Below are 24,377 nucleotides of genomic sequence, written 5' to 3' on the forward strand. Positions count from 1 at the left end.
TATCTTGATTTTCAGAAGCTGTGGCTACTTAGCAAAGAATTACTTAGCTTTGATGACAGGCATGTAAAACCAAAAGCTGCCTGTGTTTCTGGAAGTATAGAACTTAAATGTGTATTGAGAAAGCAAGCAAATACAACTGTATGTGGTTTTTAACTACTGGAGATTAACTTCAAATTGTGTATATACAGATATATAGCATGTGCAGACATATGCTGGGCATATAATTTGAATTATAAATTTCTTTTTGAACCTTGGTAAATCTTCAAGAAAACTTTTGACTTCATCTTGGAGTTTCTGAAAAACACTGTTGGAAAATCACTTTTGTGGTCCATGAGAACTGTAAATCAGTGTTTTTTCCATCTAAGGGAAGATTTTAAAATTTTATTTTTCAGTTTCCTTACATTACTGTTTCTCTGTATGTCTCTGTGAACACAGCAGGATTGCATCCCAAAGTATTTTAAAATTAAAACACTGTAATGCAGTATAATGAAATGCTATTAAGAGATACTCTTTCTTTCTCAGGAAAACAAAGAAATAGACTGGAGCCAATGGATACCATATTTGTTAAACAAGTTAAAGAGGGTGGACCTGCTTTTGAAGCTGGGCTGTGCACAGGTACTGTTCAATAGCATGTTTATGTACATGATGTAAACATATGATTTAAGTTTGCTACTACATAGTTCTATCTTGAATTTAAACTTGTTCTTTCCTTTAAGTTGTCCTCCAGTATTTTTCACTTGGAACCTTGTTTTGCTTATTAAGGCATCAAAGTCTTAGTCTTTTTGATATGCTGTCTTAAAGAGAGTAATACAATACGTGAAGAAGAGGAAAAAAAGGAAAATAATACCTATAAACTCCTATTTCTTTGGTTTGGGAAAAATTGGTAACCTAAAAACATTCAGGTCTTCGTACATTAAATAAAATTTTTCTACTCTACCTCCTTTAAATCAAATAGGAACAGTCCAAGTCTTTATTCTTCAAAAATTCTGTTCAATTGCTCATTTAATCAAACTGGAGAGCAGAAAACATGGAGGTTTTTTCTGAACTGTGTCATACCTTTACTTAAATGCTGAAAGGAAAAAAAAAAACAACCTGTATTAGAATAGAAAATATTACAGGTGATAAAGTTACATACATGGATGCCACTATGAACACAGGTTTCTTAAAAATGTGGCAAAACTTCTGTGGAAGGCTTGTGCTTGTGTCAATAATGGGAGGTTGCTATATTTTTAGAAAATAGTTATGTACCTCAAATTAACTGGACTAGAAGAAGTTTTGTATGTGCTTCATAAAGAAATACAAAGTTCTCAGGTTGATAAGTTTAAAAACAGTTCTAGATCGCACTTGTACACCATAAGGGTTTTGGGTTTATTTTTTAAACTCCTCCTTAGATAGTTATTTAGAGAAGGACTACTTTGGCAGAATTTGATTGCTATTATATAAAGATGTTTTGGCTTGATAAAATGCAGCATATGTTGAATTTGTACAGAGGAACCATGTTAATTTCTGCTCTGTTCAGTGTCTGCCACATCGAAAGAGATGAAATCTGTAGGGAATATATTTTTTTTTTAGTTATAGAAGAGATTTTTAGGAGCTCAGAATAAAGAGTAGAAAATAAATGAGAGAAGACATTTTTAATAAGTAGAATCTTCTTATGCACACTGCTTATAGCAGTTACATCTAATTAGGTCATGCCAGTATTTCTTGTTTATGAATTTTAGGGTGAAATATATTACTGTATTTCTGTCTTGGTATTGTAAAACACTCAGAATAATCAGCCAGGTAGATTGCTTAACCTCTCGTGCAGACACTGTATACATTTCTTATTTTGTAGAATTAACTGTTCTTGTTATTAACTGGTTTTGGTTTTGTTTTTTTTTTCCTAATGTAATTTTGCTCTGGTTCATGATCACACAAATGAAAATACTTGAATATTCAATATTAGTTTAGGACATTGTTTGTCAATTCTTGTTTCACTGATGCTGGGTCCTTTGTAATACTGAAAGTTTCAACATAAGTTTCATCACCTGTGATAAATGAGCTCCATTTCAGGAGCTTATTTGGCTGCTTCTCACCAGAAAACTTGAAATATTCTTGCAAATTTGAGGAATACAGAAAGGTATCTTAAATATAAGACAGTCCATTCAGAAGTATTTTTGAATACTCCTGTAGAATCATCTTTGTTAGAGTTAAAAAGGTAATACCTCTCCCATATTTAACCTCTAAGGTATTTAATTAAAAATAACATATCTTGGAGTTCATGAATACTAGAAATAGTGAAATATAAACAGGCAAAAGAGATCTGTACTTCCCATGTCTTGATCTTCGTGCTGTCATTTATCTATATGCAGGAATATAAAGAACTAAAATGTGTGTGGAAGGGGCATTCTGATCAATTTCTACTTTGATCAAAATATTTAGCAGGCCACCAGACTGATGGAGAGCTGTTAGAGGTGGCCTTCATGTTTCTGTATCCTTTCTTGCACTACAGTTTTGCAGTGACTTCCTCTTATGGATCTGAAACAGAACAAAGTTGTAGTTGCAGAGCTCTCTGTGCTCTTGTCATTTATGTAACCAGTTCTGCAGTGTGTCCCCATCAGATCTTTTGGCAGATCCATGGGATGCCTTTTTCAAGTAGACTCGTGTCACTGCTGTATGTAATCTAGTCTGCTTCTGTGAAAAAAAAGCTGCACAAGTATAGATAAAATTATATGACCTACTCTAATGATACTCCTAATTATAGTTTTTAGTGGGAATACTGAGTAAAGATCTGTGGCAATGTAGCCCACATTGCAGGCTGTTCTTAAACAACTTGGAAAAGAGCCAGTTGAAATCCCAGAGAAGGATCTGGTGTGTTCTGGGGAAGTTCTGCAATATGACCTAGCCTGGACAGTATTCTGAGCTTGTTGCCACCAAGCTTTCTTTGACTGCTTAGGAAGCAGGAAAGAAAACTCAGAGTTCTTTCAGGCAAGAAGGTAACCAGTGGATGAAAGGGAATAGGTAAACTATATAAAGTTGAAAATATCATACCACTTTATTGGCATGATGTTTATTTTGTGTGCAGACAAAACTAAAAAGTCAGATCTGTGTTGTTTGTTAATCCATGGGGTTTGTATGGGGAACTTCCACAGAGCACAAGTATTTAAAGCATTATTGTCCCCAAGACAGGGTGAGTAGTCAGAGTGACAGCTTTTTTCCTTGCTTTGATTTGATCATGCCAGAAGAACAAAAAGGGCTTTTGATTTCTAAAGCAGTGTTAAAAAAGCCATTCCCTTTGCCTCATTTTGCACAGGTCCTTTCTTTCAACTCTTCTTTTTCCATTAGCTTTTTGAAGCTCCCTGCCTGTAATCCTTCAGACCATTTTCTCCTCATTAGTAAATTCAAGATACCTTTCTGCTCTTCTGATCAGAGATGTCTTAAATACCATTTGGTCAAAAGAACAGGACAGGTTTTTCATCACAGGCTAAAATAGCTCTACACAATATATTTGACAATTAATTTATGAGAGCGTATGAAATTCTAAATGAGAAGGGTGTAACAAAATATTTGGAGAAATCTTTTTTGGTTTTTGAGGAAGACTAACCTTGAATATAACATATGGGTGTTCTTGATTATTGTGAGGTATAGAAATGCAAAATAAAACTGTTTAAGCAACATCTAGACAAACTAATTTCAGTTATAACTTTTCTCTCTACAGGTGACAGAATTATAAAAGTCAATGGAGAAAGTGTTATTGGGAAGACGTATTCTCAAGTCATTGCTTTAATACAGAACAGGTAAGATAATAGTATAATCATTATATTAGTAAATAATAGTATTATCATTATTAATTATTATATTATGTATTATTATCATTATATATATATATACTGATCATGAAATGACCACTTATGGTAGTTTTGAAAAGTCATTGTATTACTAAATTTTCATTTATACACAGTTTTATTATTTCTTTTTTCATATATTTACTGATTACTGAGAAAAGTTTGAGAATAGGTGTGCTGAATTGTTCCACAATCCTTTTATTGTTGGCACTTGTCCCTTGTTAGCAAATAACACCAAGTGTTATAGAGGAAGTTTGAACTGAAAATAGATAGACAGATTAGTTACATATACATATGTCAATTGGAGAAAAGATTATAAAATCCATCTTGCTTATGAGATCTAAGAACTAGAAATCAGCATATCTGGTGAAGGAAAAATTTATGCTAGTGCCCACCTGCAGAATATCTGCAGTTAGTCTTTGCTTTTCTCTGTTTTGCAGCAACTTATGAACCTTGCTCAGTTTTGAGAAAATACTAATATTTACTGCTCCTTCAACTCATAAGCACTTTTGAAATGACGTCTGTGCATGAGTCTCGATACTCTTTCATGTCTCATGTCTGCCTTCTTTTTTACAGTTTCCCTGGTGTCAATTTCTGTTCTATAGCAACAGGTTTTCAATATAATACTGAGTTATGTGGGAAAAAGATGTATTATGATCAGCATGAAAGAATGTTTTCTAAGTACGTCTCATGTGTCATATTTTTACTGGCTCATCATGTGTTAAAACTTGGATATGCTTACTGTTTGGAGAAGGAAAAATCAGATTCTGATCTTCCTATTTCAGTGACGTCTTTATTCAAGATTTTGTTCAAAATGTGTCCACCTCAGGTGGTTTGTGTCTCTGTGGTTTTGTTTTGGATGTTTGTTATTGTTTTGGTTTTTTTATAAACAACAAAACTGTATTCAGAGATGTGATGGACGAGGTAGACTGAAACATGTTTTGTGTCATTAATGCTGTCTGTACAAGAGCTGGACAGATGGTCTTTTTTATTTCCTTCACTGGACATAACACTAGCCATGCATTGTTTCTTTATTTTGTATTTTTACAAGCAGCACTATTGTACAGTAGTGGATACCCAAGATACAGTGTATGCCCAACTATGTAGATCAGTCAATCAACTCTCTTAATCCAAGAAAGAGACCAGTCACATCTTTCAGTGGCTTGTGTGGTTCTTAACTCTAGGTGTGCCTATGAATCAAGTGTATTCTCAGTGTAGGTAGTGAACTGCTCAGTAGGGCTGAACCCCTGCCCACTGTGGGTGAACTGGGGACACCTGAACGAGGCCTTGTCAGTGATTGTCTAGTGCAGCCAGGAAGGATGTGGCACACTGCTGCATCTATCCTGCTGCTTTCCATGAGAGCAGGGAGGATGAAGGGATGCTATTGTGTTAGGAGAGAACAGTTTGTTTTCTCGAGCCAGATGTGTACATCACAGAAGATTGTAACAAAAGGTCATGTGTATTCTTGAGCATTTTATACAGCATATACAGCCATCAGGAAGTCTACAGCTGAAACTCTTAGGATAAACAGATAAATATTAATTTTGATCCATAATGAGAGCTCAGATTCCACATCAGGTGTATCTTGTAGCTTACAGATAGTACTTCTCATGTGACTGAAGAATCAGCTATCTCTCATTATTTGCTTGGAAATAGTATTTTTGAGCTCAGAGCAGTTTGGTCTGAACATAAGTTCTTTTACTTCTTATGCTGCCATTTCATGGCAAATAAAATTGCATTAAAGTGCTTTCTGCTCTTGCCTTAGCATTGCCACCTGGGCCAGACTGGTGCTCTGTTATACCATTATCCTCTATGATAATACCCAGGAAAGATTTCCTTAAAGTCTGTGAAAACACTGAAACCACAGAGTGATTGAGTGGTCAGATAATACCAGCCCACTTTCTATAAATCCTTAGTTCAGGAAGTTGCTGAACCACAGGGTTTATCTTCGTTGCTTGATTTAGTTGTTCTTGGTAGGTGGGCCTTGCACAATTCAGTCTTGAATGTCTTCACATCAAAAACACCCAGTGATAACAGTTTTTGCTGTGTTTTGTGTCTTAGCTGATCTTTCATCCATCACACCTTGGCTTCTTTAGTTGGCCTTGTGAAAGCAGCTTGCTTGAAAGGTGTTTTGAAGGGCTGAGTTGTCTGCTGAAATATTTATAACTAAAGACAGTTTTCTTCATAGTCTTAATGTGTCGTATGTTGGTTTTCTAGACATTTTAATTGCTGTACTTCTATTGTTTTTAATTACTCATTCAAACATATTGATGGCTGAAAATGCTTATTCTTTTGTCATTTTACTCATCAAAGCAGTTTTTGAGGTTATAACACATTTTATCCTCTCTTCTCTATAAGAGGGCTTCTCCATTGCTCACTGTTCAGCTGTTTGCAATAAAACTCAGTGCAGGCTGGCAGATCTGTTTAGATTACTTCTGTGGCTCCATTTTTATAGCTGCTTATTATTTTTCTAAAAAGTTGTTCAATTTTAGCTGCTTGTCTTCATTATATAATGCTGCAGACATCAGCACTTAGCTGCTTTAGATGAAATGATATCCATATCTTCCAGTGGGACTTAAGATGGGATATAATTCAGACATGCTGAATATTACTGTTCCCAGAAAAGTTTCAAGCTGTGTCTAGAATGTTGTCTATTTTCCTCTGCTTGGAGATAGCAAAAAATCTAAAGTTACAGTAGTTATTTCCTCTGGGAGATGAAAGGCACACCTCAGGAGAGTTGCTAGAATTAACTACAGTCCTGTGAGATTAATCATGACTACACTTTTAACTCTGTATTTCCTACTTTTTGCCAACAGTTGCTGCTTTGGTCCGTTAAGAATTTATTCTTATCTGTTTACATATATAATCAACTTGGAGATATGTTGATTGCTAACATAAGCTCTGTAAATTATTTATTATTCCAAATAAAAGAAGAAACAGATTCTGATTTGCAAATTCTCTTCCCCCCCCCCCCCCCCCCCCCCCGTTTTTTACTTAAACTGGGGAATTTGAATGATTGTCTATTCTGCTTGTTTCTCTTTTCAAACTGTTCTTGAAAGTGTTTGGATTACTCAGAAATATACAGAGTTTAGCTACTGAATCTGTTTCATTAATACAAAATAATGCATCAGAAGATAGACTTTATGATTACTGCTTTAGTTTGATGACTTGGAATCAAGACATTTGAATTTAACTCTCAGAATGTGTAATTAAGTAATTGGAATGATAAATACTTTTGAGAGTTCTGAGTACTGTGTCTGGAGCTCCCATGTAGACTATCACTTTCTGTGTGGTGGTTCTTACCAACACTTTCTAGTTCATAATTTGCATTTACAGTATATTACAATAAACCAGAAGTCTTCCTTAATACTTTTTGTTTCTGATATGAGAATTAAAAAACATCCTCAGAGCATGTCTCAAAATATGAAGAACATCCAGATTTTCTCCAAACGATTCTTCAGGCAAACAGGAATAGAATAGTTAAGTAGTTATTAGAGTTACATATAAACATTGTTTCTGAATGGAACCCTTTAGTCCTCTGAATGTCTTCTAAGAAGATGTTAGTTGTATAAATGGATTTAATCACTTTCTTAAAAGGGGGAGGAGGAGAAACATGCAAAATTCTTCAATGAGTATGGTTTGGTCTGTGTCAAGTTATATTTTTTTAATATAAAAAGTACTTCAAGAGGAGCAATGCTGTCATATTTTTGACATCCAAGGTCTTCATCCTGCAAGTAAGCAGTTGGCTGATATGATTTTTACATACATGCTATCCATGTGTTGAACTAAAATCTGAACACTTTGTTAAAAATGCCTCAACCTCTTTATGCTTTCAGCCAGTATGGGAAATGCTATTGTAAGTGCACATAAAGTCAGTACTCCCTTGTTTCTTATAATTCAGTATTTTAAAATAATCTTCACAAGGCTTTTGAGGACTTACTTTTACCTAGATGTCATGTGACAAAAAAACCCCAAACAACTTAAATCACTGCTGACCTTCAGTTTAAAGACTAAAGTAAGTTTTATGCTGCTTGGAGAGCACTCTTTTCCAAAATGAATAGTGGTTTAAAAAGATTGTGAAACCAAATACCCTTACTCTGCTTTTGGAATTCAGCCTTACATCTGTGGTTGCTAGAAAATGGGAAAGGAACCACAAAATAGGAACATTTTTCATATAAGAAAGCATAATAAATCACACATTACATTTTGAGATGATGGCTTTCTTTTCTGCACCAATAAACTGAGGTCCCTTCTCAGTTTTCATAGGCTGATCGGTGTGCCCGGTAGTTGGGCCAGTCTTTGTGCTGGTTTTGTCTTTCCTCACCTAATGCATTGTACTAACCAGTACAGATGAGCTGATTTCTGAGATAGCCACTTAGGTTACATTGATACTTATGCTGGTGCTGGTCAGGTTTTTTTAAATACCTTTTTTAATTCTTACATGTGAGATTTCTAAGTAATGGTCACAGTAACTTCATTTTGGTTTTTTGCCCTCATTATAATAGGCTCTATATTAGTCTTTTGTAGTCCTTCTCTGTACCTGTTCCACTTCACATTTAATGAATGTGAACAGATTATTCCATTATCTCGGATGAGATAATAAATTCACCTATTCTGTATCCAATGTTGCAAGCATATGCTTCTCTCTCTTGCTTTGAAAATACATTATTTCTGGTAGATTCCAACTGTGGATTTCACTAGTTTTTAAATATTTGACTGGGTAGCTGGTACATTGTACATTTGCTTTCCTAGTTTTCCTTGTGTTTGAGTCACACTGACAGAACTATTCAGATTCCTGGATCTTTATGCCACTGCTGCTGCTTGTGGTTTCAGCAGCTCAGATGACAAATGCAGGACTTACAAATTGCAAGTGTTTTTAATCTGTATTTCAGATATCACCTGAATGACTATTTCACTTGATTATGCTAGGAGGTGATTGGAGTGGAAAGGTGTAGGTCAATACTGGCCTTGGTATTGCTTCTCTTTTCAAATGAAGTGGTGATTATGATGTCACCACAGCAATTTTAAAAAGTGTTATGAAACTTTAGTTTAAATTGAAGATGAAAGTTTTAACTTTTATTCACAGATTTGTCACATTTTGTCCAAGAAGCTCCAAAAAAGTAGTGTACCTTAGGACTTAAAGAAGAAAAAAAAAAAAAAAGGAAATAAAACTACCCAAACCAGTGTGTTGGCTCAATAAACTGGCTCAGTCAGATTTTTCTTCTACTCTTACTTCCTAAGATTCTAGAAGAAATCAGTGTTTACTTTTGTTGTGTCACGTGTTTGTCATAATAGCTGAGTGTTGGAGTTTTTGAAGAGTTCTCTTCTATGGAAGTTAATGGATTATCTTTGTAATAAGAATTGAAAATCTCTGAAAGTTTATCTGTGATATTTTGTTTCTGTTTCTTTCAGTGACAGTGTATTGGAACTTAGTGTTATGCCAAAAGATGAGGACATCCTTCAATTGGTATGTTAATGAAACTTCTGTTCAGAGAGTATATTACCTAACAAAAATGTTCAGTTGTTGGTTACAAAGTCTTTGAAGTGTGCTATCAGCAAATAGAGTTAATATTTATCTCTTTGTAACTCCTTAGATATTTTCCTACCTTGTTGCTGTGCCCAAAATTTCAGGGGAATCTAAATATAGGGAATACTGTCTTCACATGATATTTCTAGCATTAAAAAATACATCTTGTTCATATTTTTACTGTAATTTGGATTAATTTCATTATGTTAGAATTTATGAATCAGATTGCTTCCTTTAACGAGGTTGTCAGTTTTTAAAGAATTTGAATTAAAAAACTAGCATATGAAGCCTTTGTTAATAACTCAGTAATTGTGAGTGGACTGAGAAGTATGATGAATGGGCCAAAGGTTATTACCAAATTTTTTAAATTGTGACTGCTGTAAATGTTTTGTTGCACTAGTTCCTATTTGTTCTTGATTTTAATTGAGGTCCTGCATGTGTAGTAAGATGATTCATCTCCTATTTAGTGTCTCTAAGTCCAAAAGAGTCTTGAATAGTGCATGCTATGTAAGGGTATATGGTGAAGAATCAAAAAAGACCCCACCTTGTATATTGGTATGCTCTAGTTTATTTTTAATTGGAAGCAGAGGAGAGGAGAAGATGACAAGAAGGGTAGATTTTCTTGTTAGTAGCTGGAAAAGTGTATTTTCTAATCCACACAGAAGTAGTAAGATGACTTTGTGTTAAGAAAAAACTATGGGTTTCAGTAGCTGTTTTCCATCATTACAGATGGATTACCAAATTAAAGGCTAAAGGAAAGAACAAAAAGACTTTGTTTGTCGTTAAAGTGAAGGTAGAAGGTAGTACAGGAACTCTCCAGCTAGCAACAAGCCAAGATTATTAGAATAGAAGTGATATTTTGAGATTTGATGAAGACATATTTCAGTAATCTAACACAGAAAATGTTGGGGGCAGGGTGTGAGTTTTGATTGCATGAATAAGTGAGAGAGAAAAGCTGTTGGGGTGTTTTTTGGTGGTTGGTTTTTTGGTTTGTTTTTTCTTTTTTTAAATTGGAACTGTGAATATGTATAAATGCAGAAATAATACTGACATTTAAATTACCTGAATGCCCTATGCATCTAATGCAGTCTTGTAGCCATAACAGTATAAGAATCTGGACAAGGCAGGAGTTGTAGTTTTAAAGATAAACATTTGTATTTGTCTGGATGGAAAGGTCTTAGACACATCATCTCTCTGCTGGCAGAACACAAAGTGCAAACTTAAGGTGATGTAGACATGAAAAATAATGGGTTGTATATAACTTGTTATATCAACAGGTGAGATGGAGGCAGAGGGCAAAAAAGGATGATTGTTGCTATTATGGGTTAGGAAGGGATATTAACAAAGAGAAAATAAGGTCATTCTCCTTGAGAAGATTGAGGGGTAAAGAAAAGAGGAAAATATCTGACTGTGGAAGTTCTAGGGAAAAATTTGATATATGAAAAATCTTGAGGTGTCATTATACAAAAGGTCCTTCTGAGTTTTCAGATGTGATAAGAGTTGTGAGTTTTATACGTGAGGTTGCTCTCTTGAAGATAGAAAGAGGATTAGGTTTGACAGGTAAAGTCATCATTTTGCAAAAAATGCTTTAATTGACCCTGTAGCTTGTGTGAGTTCCTTCAGTTGTTCACTGTTGGGTTGGGTCATGATACAGAAGGATTTTATGCTACTGTTTGCTAAGATGCGTTTGTTTGAGATAAAGTGAACTGCCTTTTAGGGCTTCCAGTTGCACAGAGCATTTTCCAGAGGAAAGCCATGGAGGCACAGGTGTTTCCTGTATCCATAAGGCTGAGCACTGGGTGTACTTGGGCCTATAGGAAATGACCTCTGGTAGCTGCAGTTTGCTCATTCAGTCCTGTCACAGAACACTTCAGTATGTATGTTTCCAAGTGTCAATCTTTGATGGCTGAGCTGCAACTTGTGAAGAAAAAGATGATGAACATGAATTGCATCTTACGACAGAGTCAGTTGTGGCCTGTAATTGTATCTGTTTTAACCTACCACACAGGAGGGAAGATTTTGGCACTTCTAAAATAATTTGCAGTCTTTTGAGACAGTACATTCTCAGTAACTTCAGAAAAATGAAGAATCTGTGCAATTCCTCTGAATTATAATAGAGGAAAAACACCTGAAGTTGTGTTATGTAAGCTAGTATACAATGTTAAATAACTTAGTTGTTTTCTGTGACATATGTCACTGTAAATGCCTTCAAATAGTGTTGCTCATTGTAAATTGATGTTAAATACCAGTATGCTATAAAAATAGCAAAATTCCAAGCACTAGTGGATGTTGTACTGTGAACCAGCAAGTGATCTATCTAGTGCAAAGAGGATGGAATAGTTTCATTATATTCTGGAATGATGCTGGTTGTGCTAAATTTTATAGTACTTGGCAGTCTACTCCATGTACTCATGACTGAGGGCTGGAAATACAGTTGCTTGTTTCTATCCTTAGTTTGCTATTTATAAACCTTGAGCTTTGTCTTCAGAAATATCCATAAATGTCTGTCAACCTCTTGGTATATTGAGTTTCCAGAAAACAGGGGCTTCAAATCCATTCATCAATAGTAACAATGAAGTGGCCCAATCCCCAGGCCATTGCTCTCTGTGGCATGTGAATGAACAGTGCTTGCTTGGAAGGGAATTACATGTGAAATCCTACCATTGGTGAAACCAATGCCACTTGTGTTTGTTCACTCGTCTGATGTTGAAAATGTCACTTTGTGGATGGGGAAAAGGGTATTTAAAGCACCTGTATCCATAACAAAATCTTGAACTCTTGACAGCTGTGTATGTGTTGGTTTTTTTCATGCTCCTCCTCAAATTTATGATAAATTTACTTAAATTTATCAAAAGAGACTATTTTGAAACAATTTTAGGTATATGACCATTTTTAAACTAGAAGAGGAGGATTATTTTTATGTCATGTTATCCTTGGTGTTTCAGATTTGATGCATCTATATGCAATTTCTGTAGCATTCTTAACCTTTTTTGACAGAATTTTGGCATCTTGTAGGTTTTAGTACTCCTGACTTCATGCAAATGGGAAGATGCATTTAGGTCAACTACAAACAGTTCATATTTCTCAAGTGTATGCAATGAAATTGTTGCTGTTTTGTAGCCTTTGGATAACAAGTTAATACTAAAATACTGTTTAAATTTTGACAACTTTGAGTAGTTCAAAAGCTTTTTGTGCTCTGAGGAAAATACTGAATGTGAAGGTGCTCCATAGTGTAAATTGAGTTTTCTAAGCCTATTTACAGGTGAGCATGATGATGAGTATTGTCAGTAGGCTTTGTTGTGTCTAGTGGGTCCTCTGTATGCAGGATTTTTGGACCCTTTTTCCTGGGAATGTTTCCTGTTGGAATGTACTTACTTGCTAACTGTTCCTTGTGTATGCAAAAAAAGAATACAGCCTTCAAGTCACTGATTTTCTAAGTACCAGGTGCTTGAAAATACCACTCTTTGAAAAATGGTATCTTTAATATGATCTGCATTGGAGCTGTTTATTTGGAAAGTTATTTGTAATGTAGCATATTAATCATTATATGTGATGCTTATTGCAGGTAAATATATGTAGATATTATTTTGTGGATGTGTATAATGATGTTGTGTCTAAATATACATATTATAGGTAAGGTAGCCTTTTTTTTCACCTTTCATTTTCTAGCACTTTTCTCACTGCACACTCACTCAAAAGTTCATCTTCCCTAAATTTTAGCCTATCTACAATAGTTTAATTTCTAAAAAAAGTTTCCTCTCAGGAATGGTCCCTAAGAGTAAGAGGTTACTTCTGGTCTTAGGTGTTGTCACCTTTACATTAGTGTCCAAATCTGTTGAAATGTTCCTTAGCCTTCCAGAAAGAACTTTGCAGTTTCATTTATATGTTTTTGAACACTCTGTGAATAATGGTAAAGGTGGAAATGCAAGGAGGCTGTTTACCACTGTGTTTTTGATAAATTTAGTTAAATCTTAATCCTTCCTCAGAATTACTGACCAATGAAGCTGCAGATCAGTAACTGAAAGTTTACCACATTTGAACAGAAATGTTTCTTTTCTCATAGATACTAGGGGAACCAAAAATTCTAGATAGAGATTACCAGGAAAATGAGTAAAAGTCAACTGAAGCACAGATTTTCTTTTTTGTTTTTCCTTCTTTCTAGTCAGGTACTATTGAAATTTCCAGAATATTGGAAGATCTGTACAGTGGAGAAGGGAGCACTGCATTATCATTTCTGAACTTAGAATTTTTGTGGGATTTGGTGGCTCTCAAGGCCTTGTAGTACCCTGAAATTGCCAGCTGTGCACCTATAATTAAAACAAAAAAAAGCGGCAGGGGGGAAAAATACCTCTTCTAGCAACAGCAAAAAGAAAAATAACTTAAATGAGGAAATGTATCCTAGAGTTTTATGTGCCCCAGTAACCTTGTGTCTCTGACTATAGGTCTGCCTGCAGTTGGCTTCAATGTTAAAGACTGCCAGTTTAATTTTGTTTTTCTTCCTGTGACCAATCCAGTTGCATCAGACCTAGTGGAGCAACATGGCTCCCCTAGGTCTGAAATACTAGGTGAAATACTTTCATTTGCTTTATCTTTTAATAAAGATAGAGATGTTTTTCTAAGTAGCTGTATTTAGTCCAGAGACTTGGAGCACTTTTTTGCTTCCAGGTTTTGTGCTGAGTTACTGATGTGCACAGAGGTTAATATTAAAGCTGTGGCAGCAAGTACAATGGAAGGCAGGGTGTGGTGTGAAGACAGTGACCTAGAAGAAGAGACTTCAATTTTGTTGTCAAACAATGCATGTTAGAAAATACCATTTGCATCAATACTCCTAACCACAATTTAGACTTTACAGGAAAGTCTCTTACACAGCTTATATTTGGAAATAAAACTTATTTGGCCTAAGGCATTAAATTTTGTATGCTAAAAATGCCCTGCCTTTAGGAAGAAAGGGTATGCATTTTTGTTTTTTTTTTTTCCAAATAACATTATCTGACTGTAGTGTTTGGGTGTCTCAGAGTAAAATGAAAGCACTTGAGCTGTATTACTAACATTCTTGCCAGAACAAACTGTAAGTAGAAAACGTTTCCTCTTAAGATAATGGTGAACCTTTTCTGGTGTGCAGTTTCAATACTCATGATGACAGTGAGATTAGATTAAGACTGGGGAAGAGAACAATTTACTAGTGAAGAAATAAAATCTGAAGCCAAACTGGTTGGAGAACGAAAGAAGAATGCCTCAAGCTCAGTCTTGCAAGGAGTTGGGCATGTTAGCTTCTGATTCATCAACATGCTTATCACCAGTTTAGTGAATAGTTCTGTTGAAATTGGTGTTGTTCTTCACCCTGTAGTGGAGTGAAGCACACCCATCCTCAGTGAAACATAGGGCTGCATGTTTTCATGAATTTGGGTTAATGGGTGTTGGATATGGTCGGTTTGAGCTCTTGAAAGTACAGGGCTTCCCTGTGATTCTTTCCCAGAGGAATCCCCATGCATTTGGCTGTTGCTGTTCTAGCGTCTAACAGCATAAAATCAGGCCTGGTAAAAGTGGGACCAAAGCTGAATTTTAGGTGGTTAATTAAATACCTTGTAAAATTGTTTATTTGCTTAAGATGTATTTTGCCTATCATACAGGATGAATGTTTTACCTTAGGAGTTAAACCCTTAACGTTTCTACAAATGCACAGTAAGAAGTTAATCCTTTACCATAGAAGTTTGCAAACTTGGGCAAACAAAACCAGATTGCAAGGTGGGAAGAAATGGTACCTAGTAACTAGAAACATGCTGAGTTCTTATTGTAAGAGCAGTAATTTTCTTCTAGTAATTGTTGCAGAGCTGTTATCCATCAGAGCAGTTAATGTCACTCTAAATTGCTGCATTTGTGTGTTAGTCTTTTGAAACTGCCATGGTTTTGAGAAGGTGAAAAAGAGCTCATAGAACATCTAGACTAATTTTTGGATCATGTTGGGACTTCTGAATAACTGCTGAGTATCCAATTCTGGAAATGGAAGGCTGGTGTCTGAATCATTAGCATCACTAATCTGGATATTAAACAACCCATTTTTGTTCTCTAAGTTGTGAGCCTTTTTTTGTTTGGTTGTTTTGGTTTTTGTTTTAAGACTGTAAACACTTAAAATTCAGCCATACCCTAATGACATTTTTATTGATGTGTCCTGTTGCAATCACTTAGAGATTAAGGTAGCATTTTTCATATGATTTTTTGTTAGAGAAACTAAAGAGAGAGAGTAATACTCAAGCTGTGTTTTGTGTGGTTGCAAAATATGTTAGATATCAAAACAATGTATGAACTAATAAATACATTGGTGTATTTCAAATTTCTTAGTCTTTAAACCTCTTCTAAAAATCTCATCACTTTGTGCTTAAAGCAGTTCAAATATTTCATTAATAAAAAGGCTGATAATACATCCTTCAGTGCGACATTTGCAGGACAGATCCATGAGTTTCTTTGTAATTTGCATTATTTTCTGTAGGTCCTTAATAAGAGTTATGAAACAAAGATATCAAATATTCTCTGTGGAAGTATCACAATCTCTTTCTTGGAAATACTCTCTGCTTTGTTTCAGTGCTTTCTTGGGTAGTGGGTGGAATGAGATTGAGAGAAGTACACTTTCCAGTAAATGTTTTACACAGAACTGGCAGTCTGTCTGTCTGGATATACCTGTAATCATGGAAACACAATTTTTTGGGGGAGGAGAACACCTAGTTGATCTCATTTTGGACTCTGTGGGAATGCTGTCTTCTGAAGGTGATATTTTAACACCTGTGATAAATTTTGTCAAGAGCTGAGAACTTATTTTTATACTCATTTGTATTCTTTGGCTACAATCAGATCACACCAGCTTTGGAATTTAGCCTTTCTGCTGTCAAAGTCAATGAAGCATTGTTTGTCAGGGGAATGTTTTACAAAGATATAAGTGGGGTATTTTCTGTTGGTGTAATGTGTGCACATCCCAGAGAAGGTGGGATATCAGCTGTTTTATCAGCTGTATAAATTGGTAATTATTTTCTGATTAGGGGGCAGTATATGATGATTTTTGTTTGTCTTGCATGCCAGAAGGATCTCACTCAATCTGTTTTTTGAGTCTTCAGCATCTGCTCAATTTTTTTTCAATTTAATTCTTCAGCCCATCAAGATCTTAAGTAGCTATTTATTTAAAGGTTTAGAAGTATTTGTCTTCATACATTCCTTCCCCCCATTAAATGTGTCAGTGCAAGCCTGTCCTGATTTTTACTATAAGTGGAGGAAAAAAAAAATTACAGATCACATGAGGAGAGTATTTCTGCAGCATCATTCCCCTAATTTCAGATGTACAGGCTGAAAGCAGCTGCAGTCAGCTGACAGTTGGTGGTCATGTTCGGATATACGTGAGGAAGGGGCGTGCTGTTTTAAGTGCATAATAAAGCCGTTGTTTCGTCACCAGGAAGCAGGGATGGATGGTTGCAGCCCAGGGAAATGAGAGACAGTGATGTTGCTGTAGTGGAAGGGAAATCTCATCACACGGAGCCAGAGCTCTCTGCAGGCAGCTGTATGGATGCACAAGGCAAAATGGCACAAACGTATTTTGATTTCTGTAAAGGTACAGGATAAACGTAAGGAGCAGATTAAAGCCTGAGATGGACATGCTCACAAGGAGGGTGAAGTTATTTTTTATGCTCTACTGCCCTTTATGTCTGTTGGTACCTTCCAGTGAAATCAGTGTAGCTGTATTTTTAGCTTGCTGTAGTCAACATCAATATGACAAGATAATTCTGTCTTTACATCTGTAAGCAGTTTTTACTGTGTTTTCCTGTTTTCTGCCAGCTGCAGTTTACAAAGGATGTCACAGCACTGGTAAGAAATGTACAGTAGCCATTTCTCTGATGGTTTTGTAAGGCATGTTTTTCTTAATGATTTGTGAGAAGCAAGAATATGAAACAGCAAGTTTGATAATGAGCTAGATAGAGCTGAATTTTCTTCATAATGCTGATCTCTTAATTTGTGGTTTGTGCCTGCGTTATTTGGTCTGTTTTCTCTCAGTGTGCTTTAATATTTTGCACTTCACTAATGCTCGGTGTAACATTGCAGCAATATTGTAAATGCCTCGCCCTCCTCTCTACTTTGCTCTGTGTTAATTTTATGGCTGCACTTGGGCTTTTATAACTGTCTGCTGTTAAGGCAGAGCACATTGATATACTGGAATTGAGCATGTTATGATTTGAACAGGAAATGCTGTGATATGATAGCACTCCTAAGTGTATAAAAGCCCTGAGAAATTCTTTTAATCTTCTGTTAGATTGGCAGGCTCTGCATTGGCTCTTTATTTCATAATATTCAAACTGAACAAAGTCATGCTGAAGTTTTTCAATAATAGAATATTGTTTAAGTATGCTGTATGCTTCTCATTGATATATTATTTTGAATGTTCTGTTAATTTCACAATGACAAATGCTGCTTTCAGAAATGCTGCAGAAAAGTACTAAGTATAATATAACCATCTTTTTCTTAGGAGTCAGGTTGTTATGCATGAAGATGCAAAGTGCACTAAGGAAATTAGAGATTTCATTTTGGATTTCAGTAGTGCATGGACAGTTGTAATATGAATTTTCATACTGTTTTTACCTCAAACTTAAAAATGCTAAATATAATTAATATTTTTTACAGTAAAATTTATGTACCATGTACTTGCTGTATCCTGTAAAATATAAGATGACTTACAGGGTGTTGGCTCACAACAATATGTTACTGCTTCAATTTATTCAATATATGTTTAGGAACAGTAGCTTTTATGTAGAACATATCTTAGTATGTATGTATATTTATTTATTTATAAATTTATTTATTTCTATTTATATTTAGTGTGTGTATGTATATTTATTTGTCTGTACTTTTCAAATGTACTGCAATAAGTGAACAGAGTTGTTTTATATCCTAAGTGTATAGAGAATTTTCTAGTGCTAGTTGAATTTATTATGCAGCATTTTAACCTATTGAGCGCTGTGAAATTCCAGTTTCCAGCAATGGGAGGCTTAAACGAGAAAAATGTGTGAAGTATGATGTTATAAAGTAGAATTAAAGGGGAGAAAAATACTGTGTTGTGTGCTTATGGATTTTGAGAAACCTGACTCAGTGCCCTACTTGCAGTATTTCCTAGAATTGGTCATCAGTTCAGTCTTTTAATTGTTGAGGGAAGGAATGTATGTCATGATTTTGCTTGTTCTGTTTCTGCTCACTAAGGGGCTGGAATGTTGGTTTTATCTTTTGAACTAACATTTTGTCTGAAATTAGAGGGAGTGTGAATTTTGAACCTGTGCTCCCCTCCCTTCAAGCTTGATTATGCAAATACTAATGGCGAACTTTTCCATCTCCCTCACTACTGAATACTCACTTAATCTTCTCTTCACAGGCGTATTCCCAAGATGCCTACCTGAAAGGCAACGAAGCCTACAGTGGTAATGCCCACAACATACCTGAACCACCACCAATATGTTATCCACGCCTGACATCTGCAGCCTCTGTTAAGGCACAAGCTGGAGACAAGCTCCCTTCTGACTTCTCACTGGGGAAGCAGCAAGTCAGTAGACCAGTCCGGGCATTGACACAGCCAGAGAGGGCCTACAGAATGGAAATACAAGTGCCTCCATCACCAACAGACATTGCAAAATCGAATACAGCCGTGTGTGTTTGCAATGAAACTGTAAGGACTGTTATTGTGCCTTCTGAGAAGGCTGTAGATTTGACGTCTTGCAGAAGTAACCATGCTGGTCCATCACACAGGACAGAGGAAGTAAGATACGGCATAAAAGATCAAGCCAGTCTAAAAGCATGGACCACGACATCACCACCATCTTTAGTGTCCACTGCCATTGTTCTTCCTCAGACTCCAATAACAAGACCAGTTGATACAACTGTAACAGTAAGTAAAGCTTCAAATTATGTAGTATGTCCAGAAGGCATCCCAAACACTAGACCTTCTACTCAAGCCACAGACTCACCCTCAGTCTCTACTAATCACTACAGTTCTCCAACCTCCCACCAGCACATAGACTGGAAGACCTACAAAACTTACAAGGAGTACATTGATAATAGGCGCATGCACATGTATGGCTCCAGAACAATACAGGAAAGGTTAGACAGCTTAAGGGCAGCTTCTCAGAACACAACTGAGTATAATCAGGTGGTGCCAAGTCGCACTGCTTCTCAGGTACGGCGCAGGAGCACCTCTCACGACAGGGTTCCACAGTCTGTCCAGATCCGCCAGAGAAGTGTATCCCAGGAAAGGCTTGAAGATCCCATGCCAGTGAATGAATGGCCACGAAGTGCTTCACAAGATACTCTAACTTCGCCTTCAGCCAATGCTAGAAATCACAGGGCTCAGTCATGGGATTATCTCGGCAAACAGGGTGAAGTGCTGGAAAATTTTCATTCTGAGAATATGATTGCAGATGCAAATGGAGATAGGAGAAAGACTTACAAATGGACAGGGTTTACTGAACAAGATGATCGTCGAGGTATTTATGACAGATCTAGACAACATGCATTTCATCTGTCCCTTCGAGGTCAAAATTTTCCTATTTCTGCAAATACTTACATTTCAGACAACAGGAGAGCAGGTAGTAGAGCTTCTCTGCCTGGTTCTCACTTTCAGAAAGTTTCACCAGATATCAAAATGTTACAGCCTTCTCGTGATTCGCAAACTCCTGGGGGAGTTTCAAAATCTGCGGGAGTTTCACAAGAGAGGTTGTGTCTCACACCAGCCAGAAGTTCTAAAAGTAGCTCTCTGAAGAACTCCGCTCCCTATGCAGCAAAACCATCGATTCCCCTTAACCAAGGCCTGGATGCTGTTGCCAGTAAAGACCAAAGAACAGTAAATCACTTGCATCAAAGCAGTCTGTTAAACCAACAGTCAAGGACCCGAGCCGAAGGTGCCCCAGATCACAAAACAGAAACTGGTAAAACCATCCAGCCCTCCTCTCTGGCTCCATCTTCTGCCAAACTTGTTCAGCCTACAAGTGAGTGTTTAACTACCTCTGACAACGTAGATGGTTCTATCAGACACAAGATTCATGGTATTGAAAGGGAAAATGTTCGTGAGTCTGAAAGTCTGCAAATGGATGTTCAGGGAAATGACAAAGACACAGTGGTCATGCGGGACAAATCACCTTCTGGCCACCAAACTCCCCAGCCTTTGAGGCATCAGTCCTACATTCTTGCTGTAAATGACCAAGAGGCAGCCTCAGACACTACCTGTTGGTTACCTAACGATGCTCGGAGAGAAGTCCACATAAAAAGAATAGAGGAAAGGAAAGCATCGAGTTCCAGCCCACCTGGTGATTCTTTGGCTTCAATTCCATTTATTGGTGAGTTAAATTATTTCAGTGTACATCGAATGCTTTTCTCTCCTAAAGGCGATGAAAAACAAAGATGCCAGGTGCTAACTGCTATTCCTGTAAACCCTGAGGTTGAGAGGCATTACATTTTTCTCATCTAAAATAACTTTGGGTTGGTAAAAGGAAAAATATTTTTCAGTGGAGAAAAATAATTTTCTGTTTTGTTTGGGGGTCCTGGAGAATGAATGTAAAAAAGCTCACAGTGATGTAATATTTTTCTAGAGTTTTCTTTACCCTCTGGGTAAGTCTGTGTTACATAACTCCATCTGGTTATCACTCCACATAATGTTGTGATGTTACATATATGGACAACTGGCATTTCCAACACCTTTCAAATACTTCTTTAGTAAAAAACATACTTGGAACCCAGTACAGAAAGAATATGGATGTAAATCCATGTAAGAGTGATTTGTGGGGAAAAAAAGACGTTTTTCAGCTGAATAGGGATGGGGAAAGCTTTCTGAGACAGATGAGGAATAGATGAAAGCTGTTTCAGGTGAAGGGATAGCAATAAAAAGAAGTGGATTTGCAAGTAAAGATGCTAATGTGGATATGAATGAAAGGGTTTGTGGAAGCAGAATCTGAGAAGGCAAAACGATTTGCGTGTGTGCTGTGACACAAACAGGGTTGGAATTACAGGGAGTTTCTGGGAAGGGCAGTGAAGAAGAAAAGACCCAAAGGAAGGATTGGATATAGTAGAAAAAAATAAAATTATATTGGATGTTGGATATGTGATGAATTAGTGTCTTCTGCTGAAGAGGGAGTTACAGTGGCAGAGCATTTCTGTTCTATCCAAGTAGTCAATGCCTCTGTTGTCTTTGTCCTGCTGTTGTTGTTGGGTTGGATTTTCTTTTGTTGTGGTTGATTTAATTCTTTGTGGTCTGAATGCCTGTGGATCATTTTCCACAGGAGTTGATTTATACCTGACTCTCTGTGCTCTTGAATTTAGTGTCGGAAGTATTTAGAAAATACTGAATATGGAATTTTGATTCTCAGTCTCATGTGAAAAACAACTGCTTTTAATGATACTTTTTTTTTTTTACACATGAGGTTAAGGGAATTAAAGATACAATGTCTTAGCATAATTGTCTTCTGTTTGGGATCTGAAGCAGTGATGTTTTTTCCCCTAGCATTATGTATAATATCCGCTACTAGTTGAAAGTGAATAAACAAAAAATAGTGAAGAAGCTTTGTGTTCATCAGAAAATGGAAATCATACAAAAGATACAATAATTCTGTTCTTTTGACAAAATACTGGTAAGACATTAAAAAGAGCTTTTTTAGCTAGCAGATACTGCTTTTGTTGTGTTTTTCATTTTGAATGGGAGTTGTATAGATATTTTTCATTCTTGTTACTACTGGACGCATCAGTGCAATTTTAGATTTTTCTTCAGACCCAGCCAATCTTTCTTTAAGGATTAGCAAAGTTTGTGAGGCATGTAACTGATCTTTGTGCAGGATTTTTCAATACTTGGCCTAAAATCAGTGTTGGGCTCCTGAAAAACATTGTGTGTTTGCTGAAAGTATTTTAATCCTGTACAGTTGAAATGTCATGTTAAAGTCAGATCAAGATTGGTAATGTCAAGCCCAACCTTTTGTACACCATCTTCTTTCTTGGTTTTGTCAAATATTTCCCATGAACTTTTATTTATGTGACTTGTTTCCATATTTTAGAGAAATATGTTGATTAAAGTTCAGAGAAGCCTTAAACGTGTCAGTTGAACTGCATTTGGTAGCAGCTGAGCAGTTCAGAAGGAACAAAATTGTAACTCTCCATTGCAGCCTCTTGGCATAACACCACATGGGATTGAATTCTTTTAAGCCTCTTGGAATGAAACCTCCTGAATGTTCCAGAAATACTGAAACCCGATGCTTCTAGAGGCTGGGCACTATCTGAATCAGCATAGTCCTTGTGGCTGTCTTCCTAGCAAGAAATTCCTGTGCCAGTACAGGGGCTGTGGAAGGTTTCTACCCCAGCTCCAGCACCTTGAGGAGGAAATAATGAATAGGAAATAAAGAATATTTCCTTGAGGAGGAAATAATGAATATTCTCTCTGATTAGAAAGAGCATGAGATGTTATGAAAGTGGACCACTTCTTCTGTTAGAGTTTATATGCATTATTCTAACTTTGCTTTTTCTGCTATCATTATGCCTAATTACAACTTCACTTGTTAAAAGCTGTACTTAATCAGGCAGATAAAACCCTAGATCTGCTTTGAAATTCAGTTAAAAGCTTTTTAACTCTTCAGATGGAAAATGACTGGGAATTTTGGTTTAGGGTTTTCTTTGGGTGGTTGTTTTTTTTTTTTTTTTTCTGTCTCTGATTATTGAGAAGGATCTTACTTTGAATGAAGACACACCTTGGAGTATGGCAAATGGCTTTATTTCCCTTATGCTTATATCCATATATTAGAGTTTTTTGCATTCTTAACTTTTATTGGCTAGAACTAATTTAATACACTTACTGAAGTTACTTGTACAGTAGATACTTGGAATAGTGTAAAAATGTAAATTTGGGGGAGGGTAACAGATATCTTCCAAGGTCAGATTGCTACCTTTTAAAATATGTGTGGTGCTTAAAATATTTGTGGTGTGTCTATTTTTATCACCACTTTCTGCTTATTAAAAGTAGTAGATATGGCCAGGACCATATTTTGGTAGAAATTCAGCCAGGAACAGTTGGCTTTTGCAGCCGTGTTTTGTGACTAGTCCACTTCTGAGAACAGCACAACATCAGGATGATTTTAGCTCTGGGTAAGTAGTACAGTGCCCTGCACCACAAACAGAAATCCAAGCAGAGTTTCTGTTGAGCTTCCTTACATCAGATTCTTGGAGAGATCATGGCGGGTTACTGAATAACTGCCTTTTGACACTAGTCTTTTCAAAAAGGTAGTTCAGAAGCAGGGAAATTTAAATTTTGGGTGTAATTTATTAATATTTTGGGTGTGAGTTATTAAAAGAAATGAGAGATCTGTTCAGCCCACACCTAGTAGGTATCTGTTTTATGGGAGAAATTGATTTATTTGAAAAAATTAGGCAAAATATTGTGTATTCAAACTCTTCAGGTAAGCACATGTTCTTGTGGGGTGATGATGCTGCCAGCTTTACAGATGAAAAGCTATGTTCTTAAAATGCTCTATTGTTTCAAACTATACAAGTTAGTCTAATGACAGTCTACTGTTTTTACCCAGAAAAGGTCTCACCTGTTCTCTAGACTAATAAAAATACCATTTTCTCTACGAGTGACTATATTAGCAATTGTGGTCTTTAATGTGCATTTTTCAGACTTGCACTTTTTGCACAATTTCTGTACTAGAGGACAGCAAATGATAATTTTCTGGCCTACTGGGTAATTTTTGGATGAGTTAATCTTCACTGGAATGGAAAGTAGAATGCTGCTAAACATCCTGATAGACGTGGATGACAAGCGGTGTCTCTCAGGGGTCCTTACTGGGACCAGGGTTAATAAATATCTTCATTGATGACATGGACAGTGCTGTTAAATGCACCTTGGCAGATTTGTGGATGACACCAAGCTTGAGAAGTGCTGTTGCCATACCTGAAGGACGGGATGTCATTCAGAGGGACCTGGACAACTCGAGAAGTAGGCATATGGGAATCTGATGTGCTTTAACAAGACC

At 36.3% G+C, this 24,377-nt stretch overlaps 1 protein-coding gene across 3 annotated transcripts in view; it reads left to right on the top strand.

The window, feature by feature from the left end:
• The window catches only part of ARHGAP21 (Rho GTPase activating protein 21), a 113,224-nt gene that overhangs the window by 63,083 nt on the left and 25,764 nt on the right, over positions 1-24,377 (top strand). For all 3 annotated transcript variants that reach the window (XM_059841799.1, XM_059841789.1, XM_059841806.1), the window contains 4 exons: positions 523-615; positions 3,698-3,776; positions 9,237-9,291; positions 18,752-20,705. In XM_059841799.1, the coding sequence (XP_059697782.1) occupies positions 523-615; positions 3,698-3,776; positions 9,237-9,291; positions 18,752-20,705 (2,181 nt within the window). The remainder of the gene's footprint in view (positions 1-522; positions 616-3,697; positions 3,777-9,236; positions 9,292-18,751; positions 20,706-24,377) is intronic.

The sequence above is a fragment of the Haemorhous mexicanus genome, chromosome 1 (assembly GCF_027477595.1).
Source record: "Haemorhous mexicanus isolate bHaeMex1 chromosome 1, bHaeMex1.pri, whole genome shotgun sequence".
In the NCBI taxonomy this organism is placed as follows: domain Eukaryota; kingdom Metazoa; phylum Chordata; class Aves; order Passeriformes; family Fringillidae; genus Haemorhous; species Haemorhous mexicanus.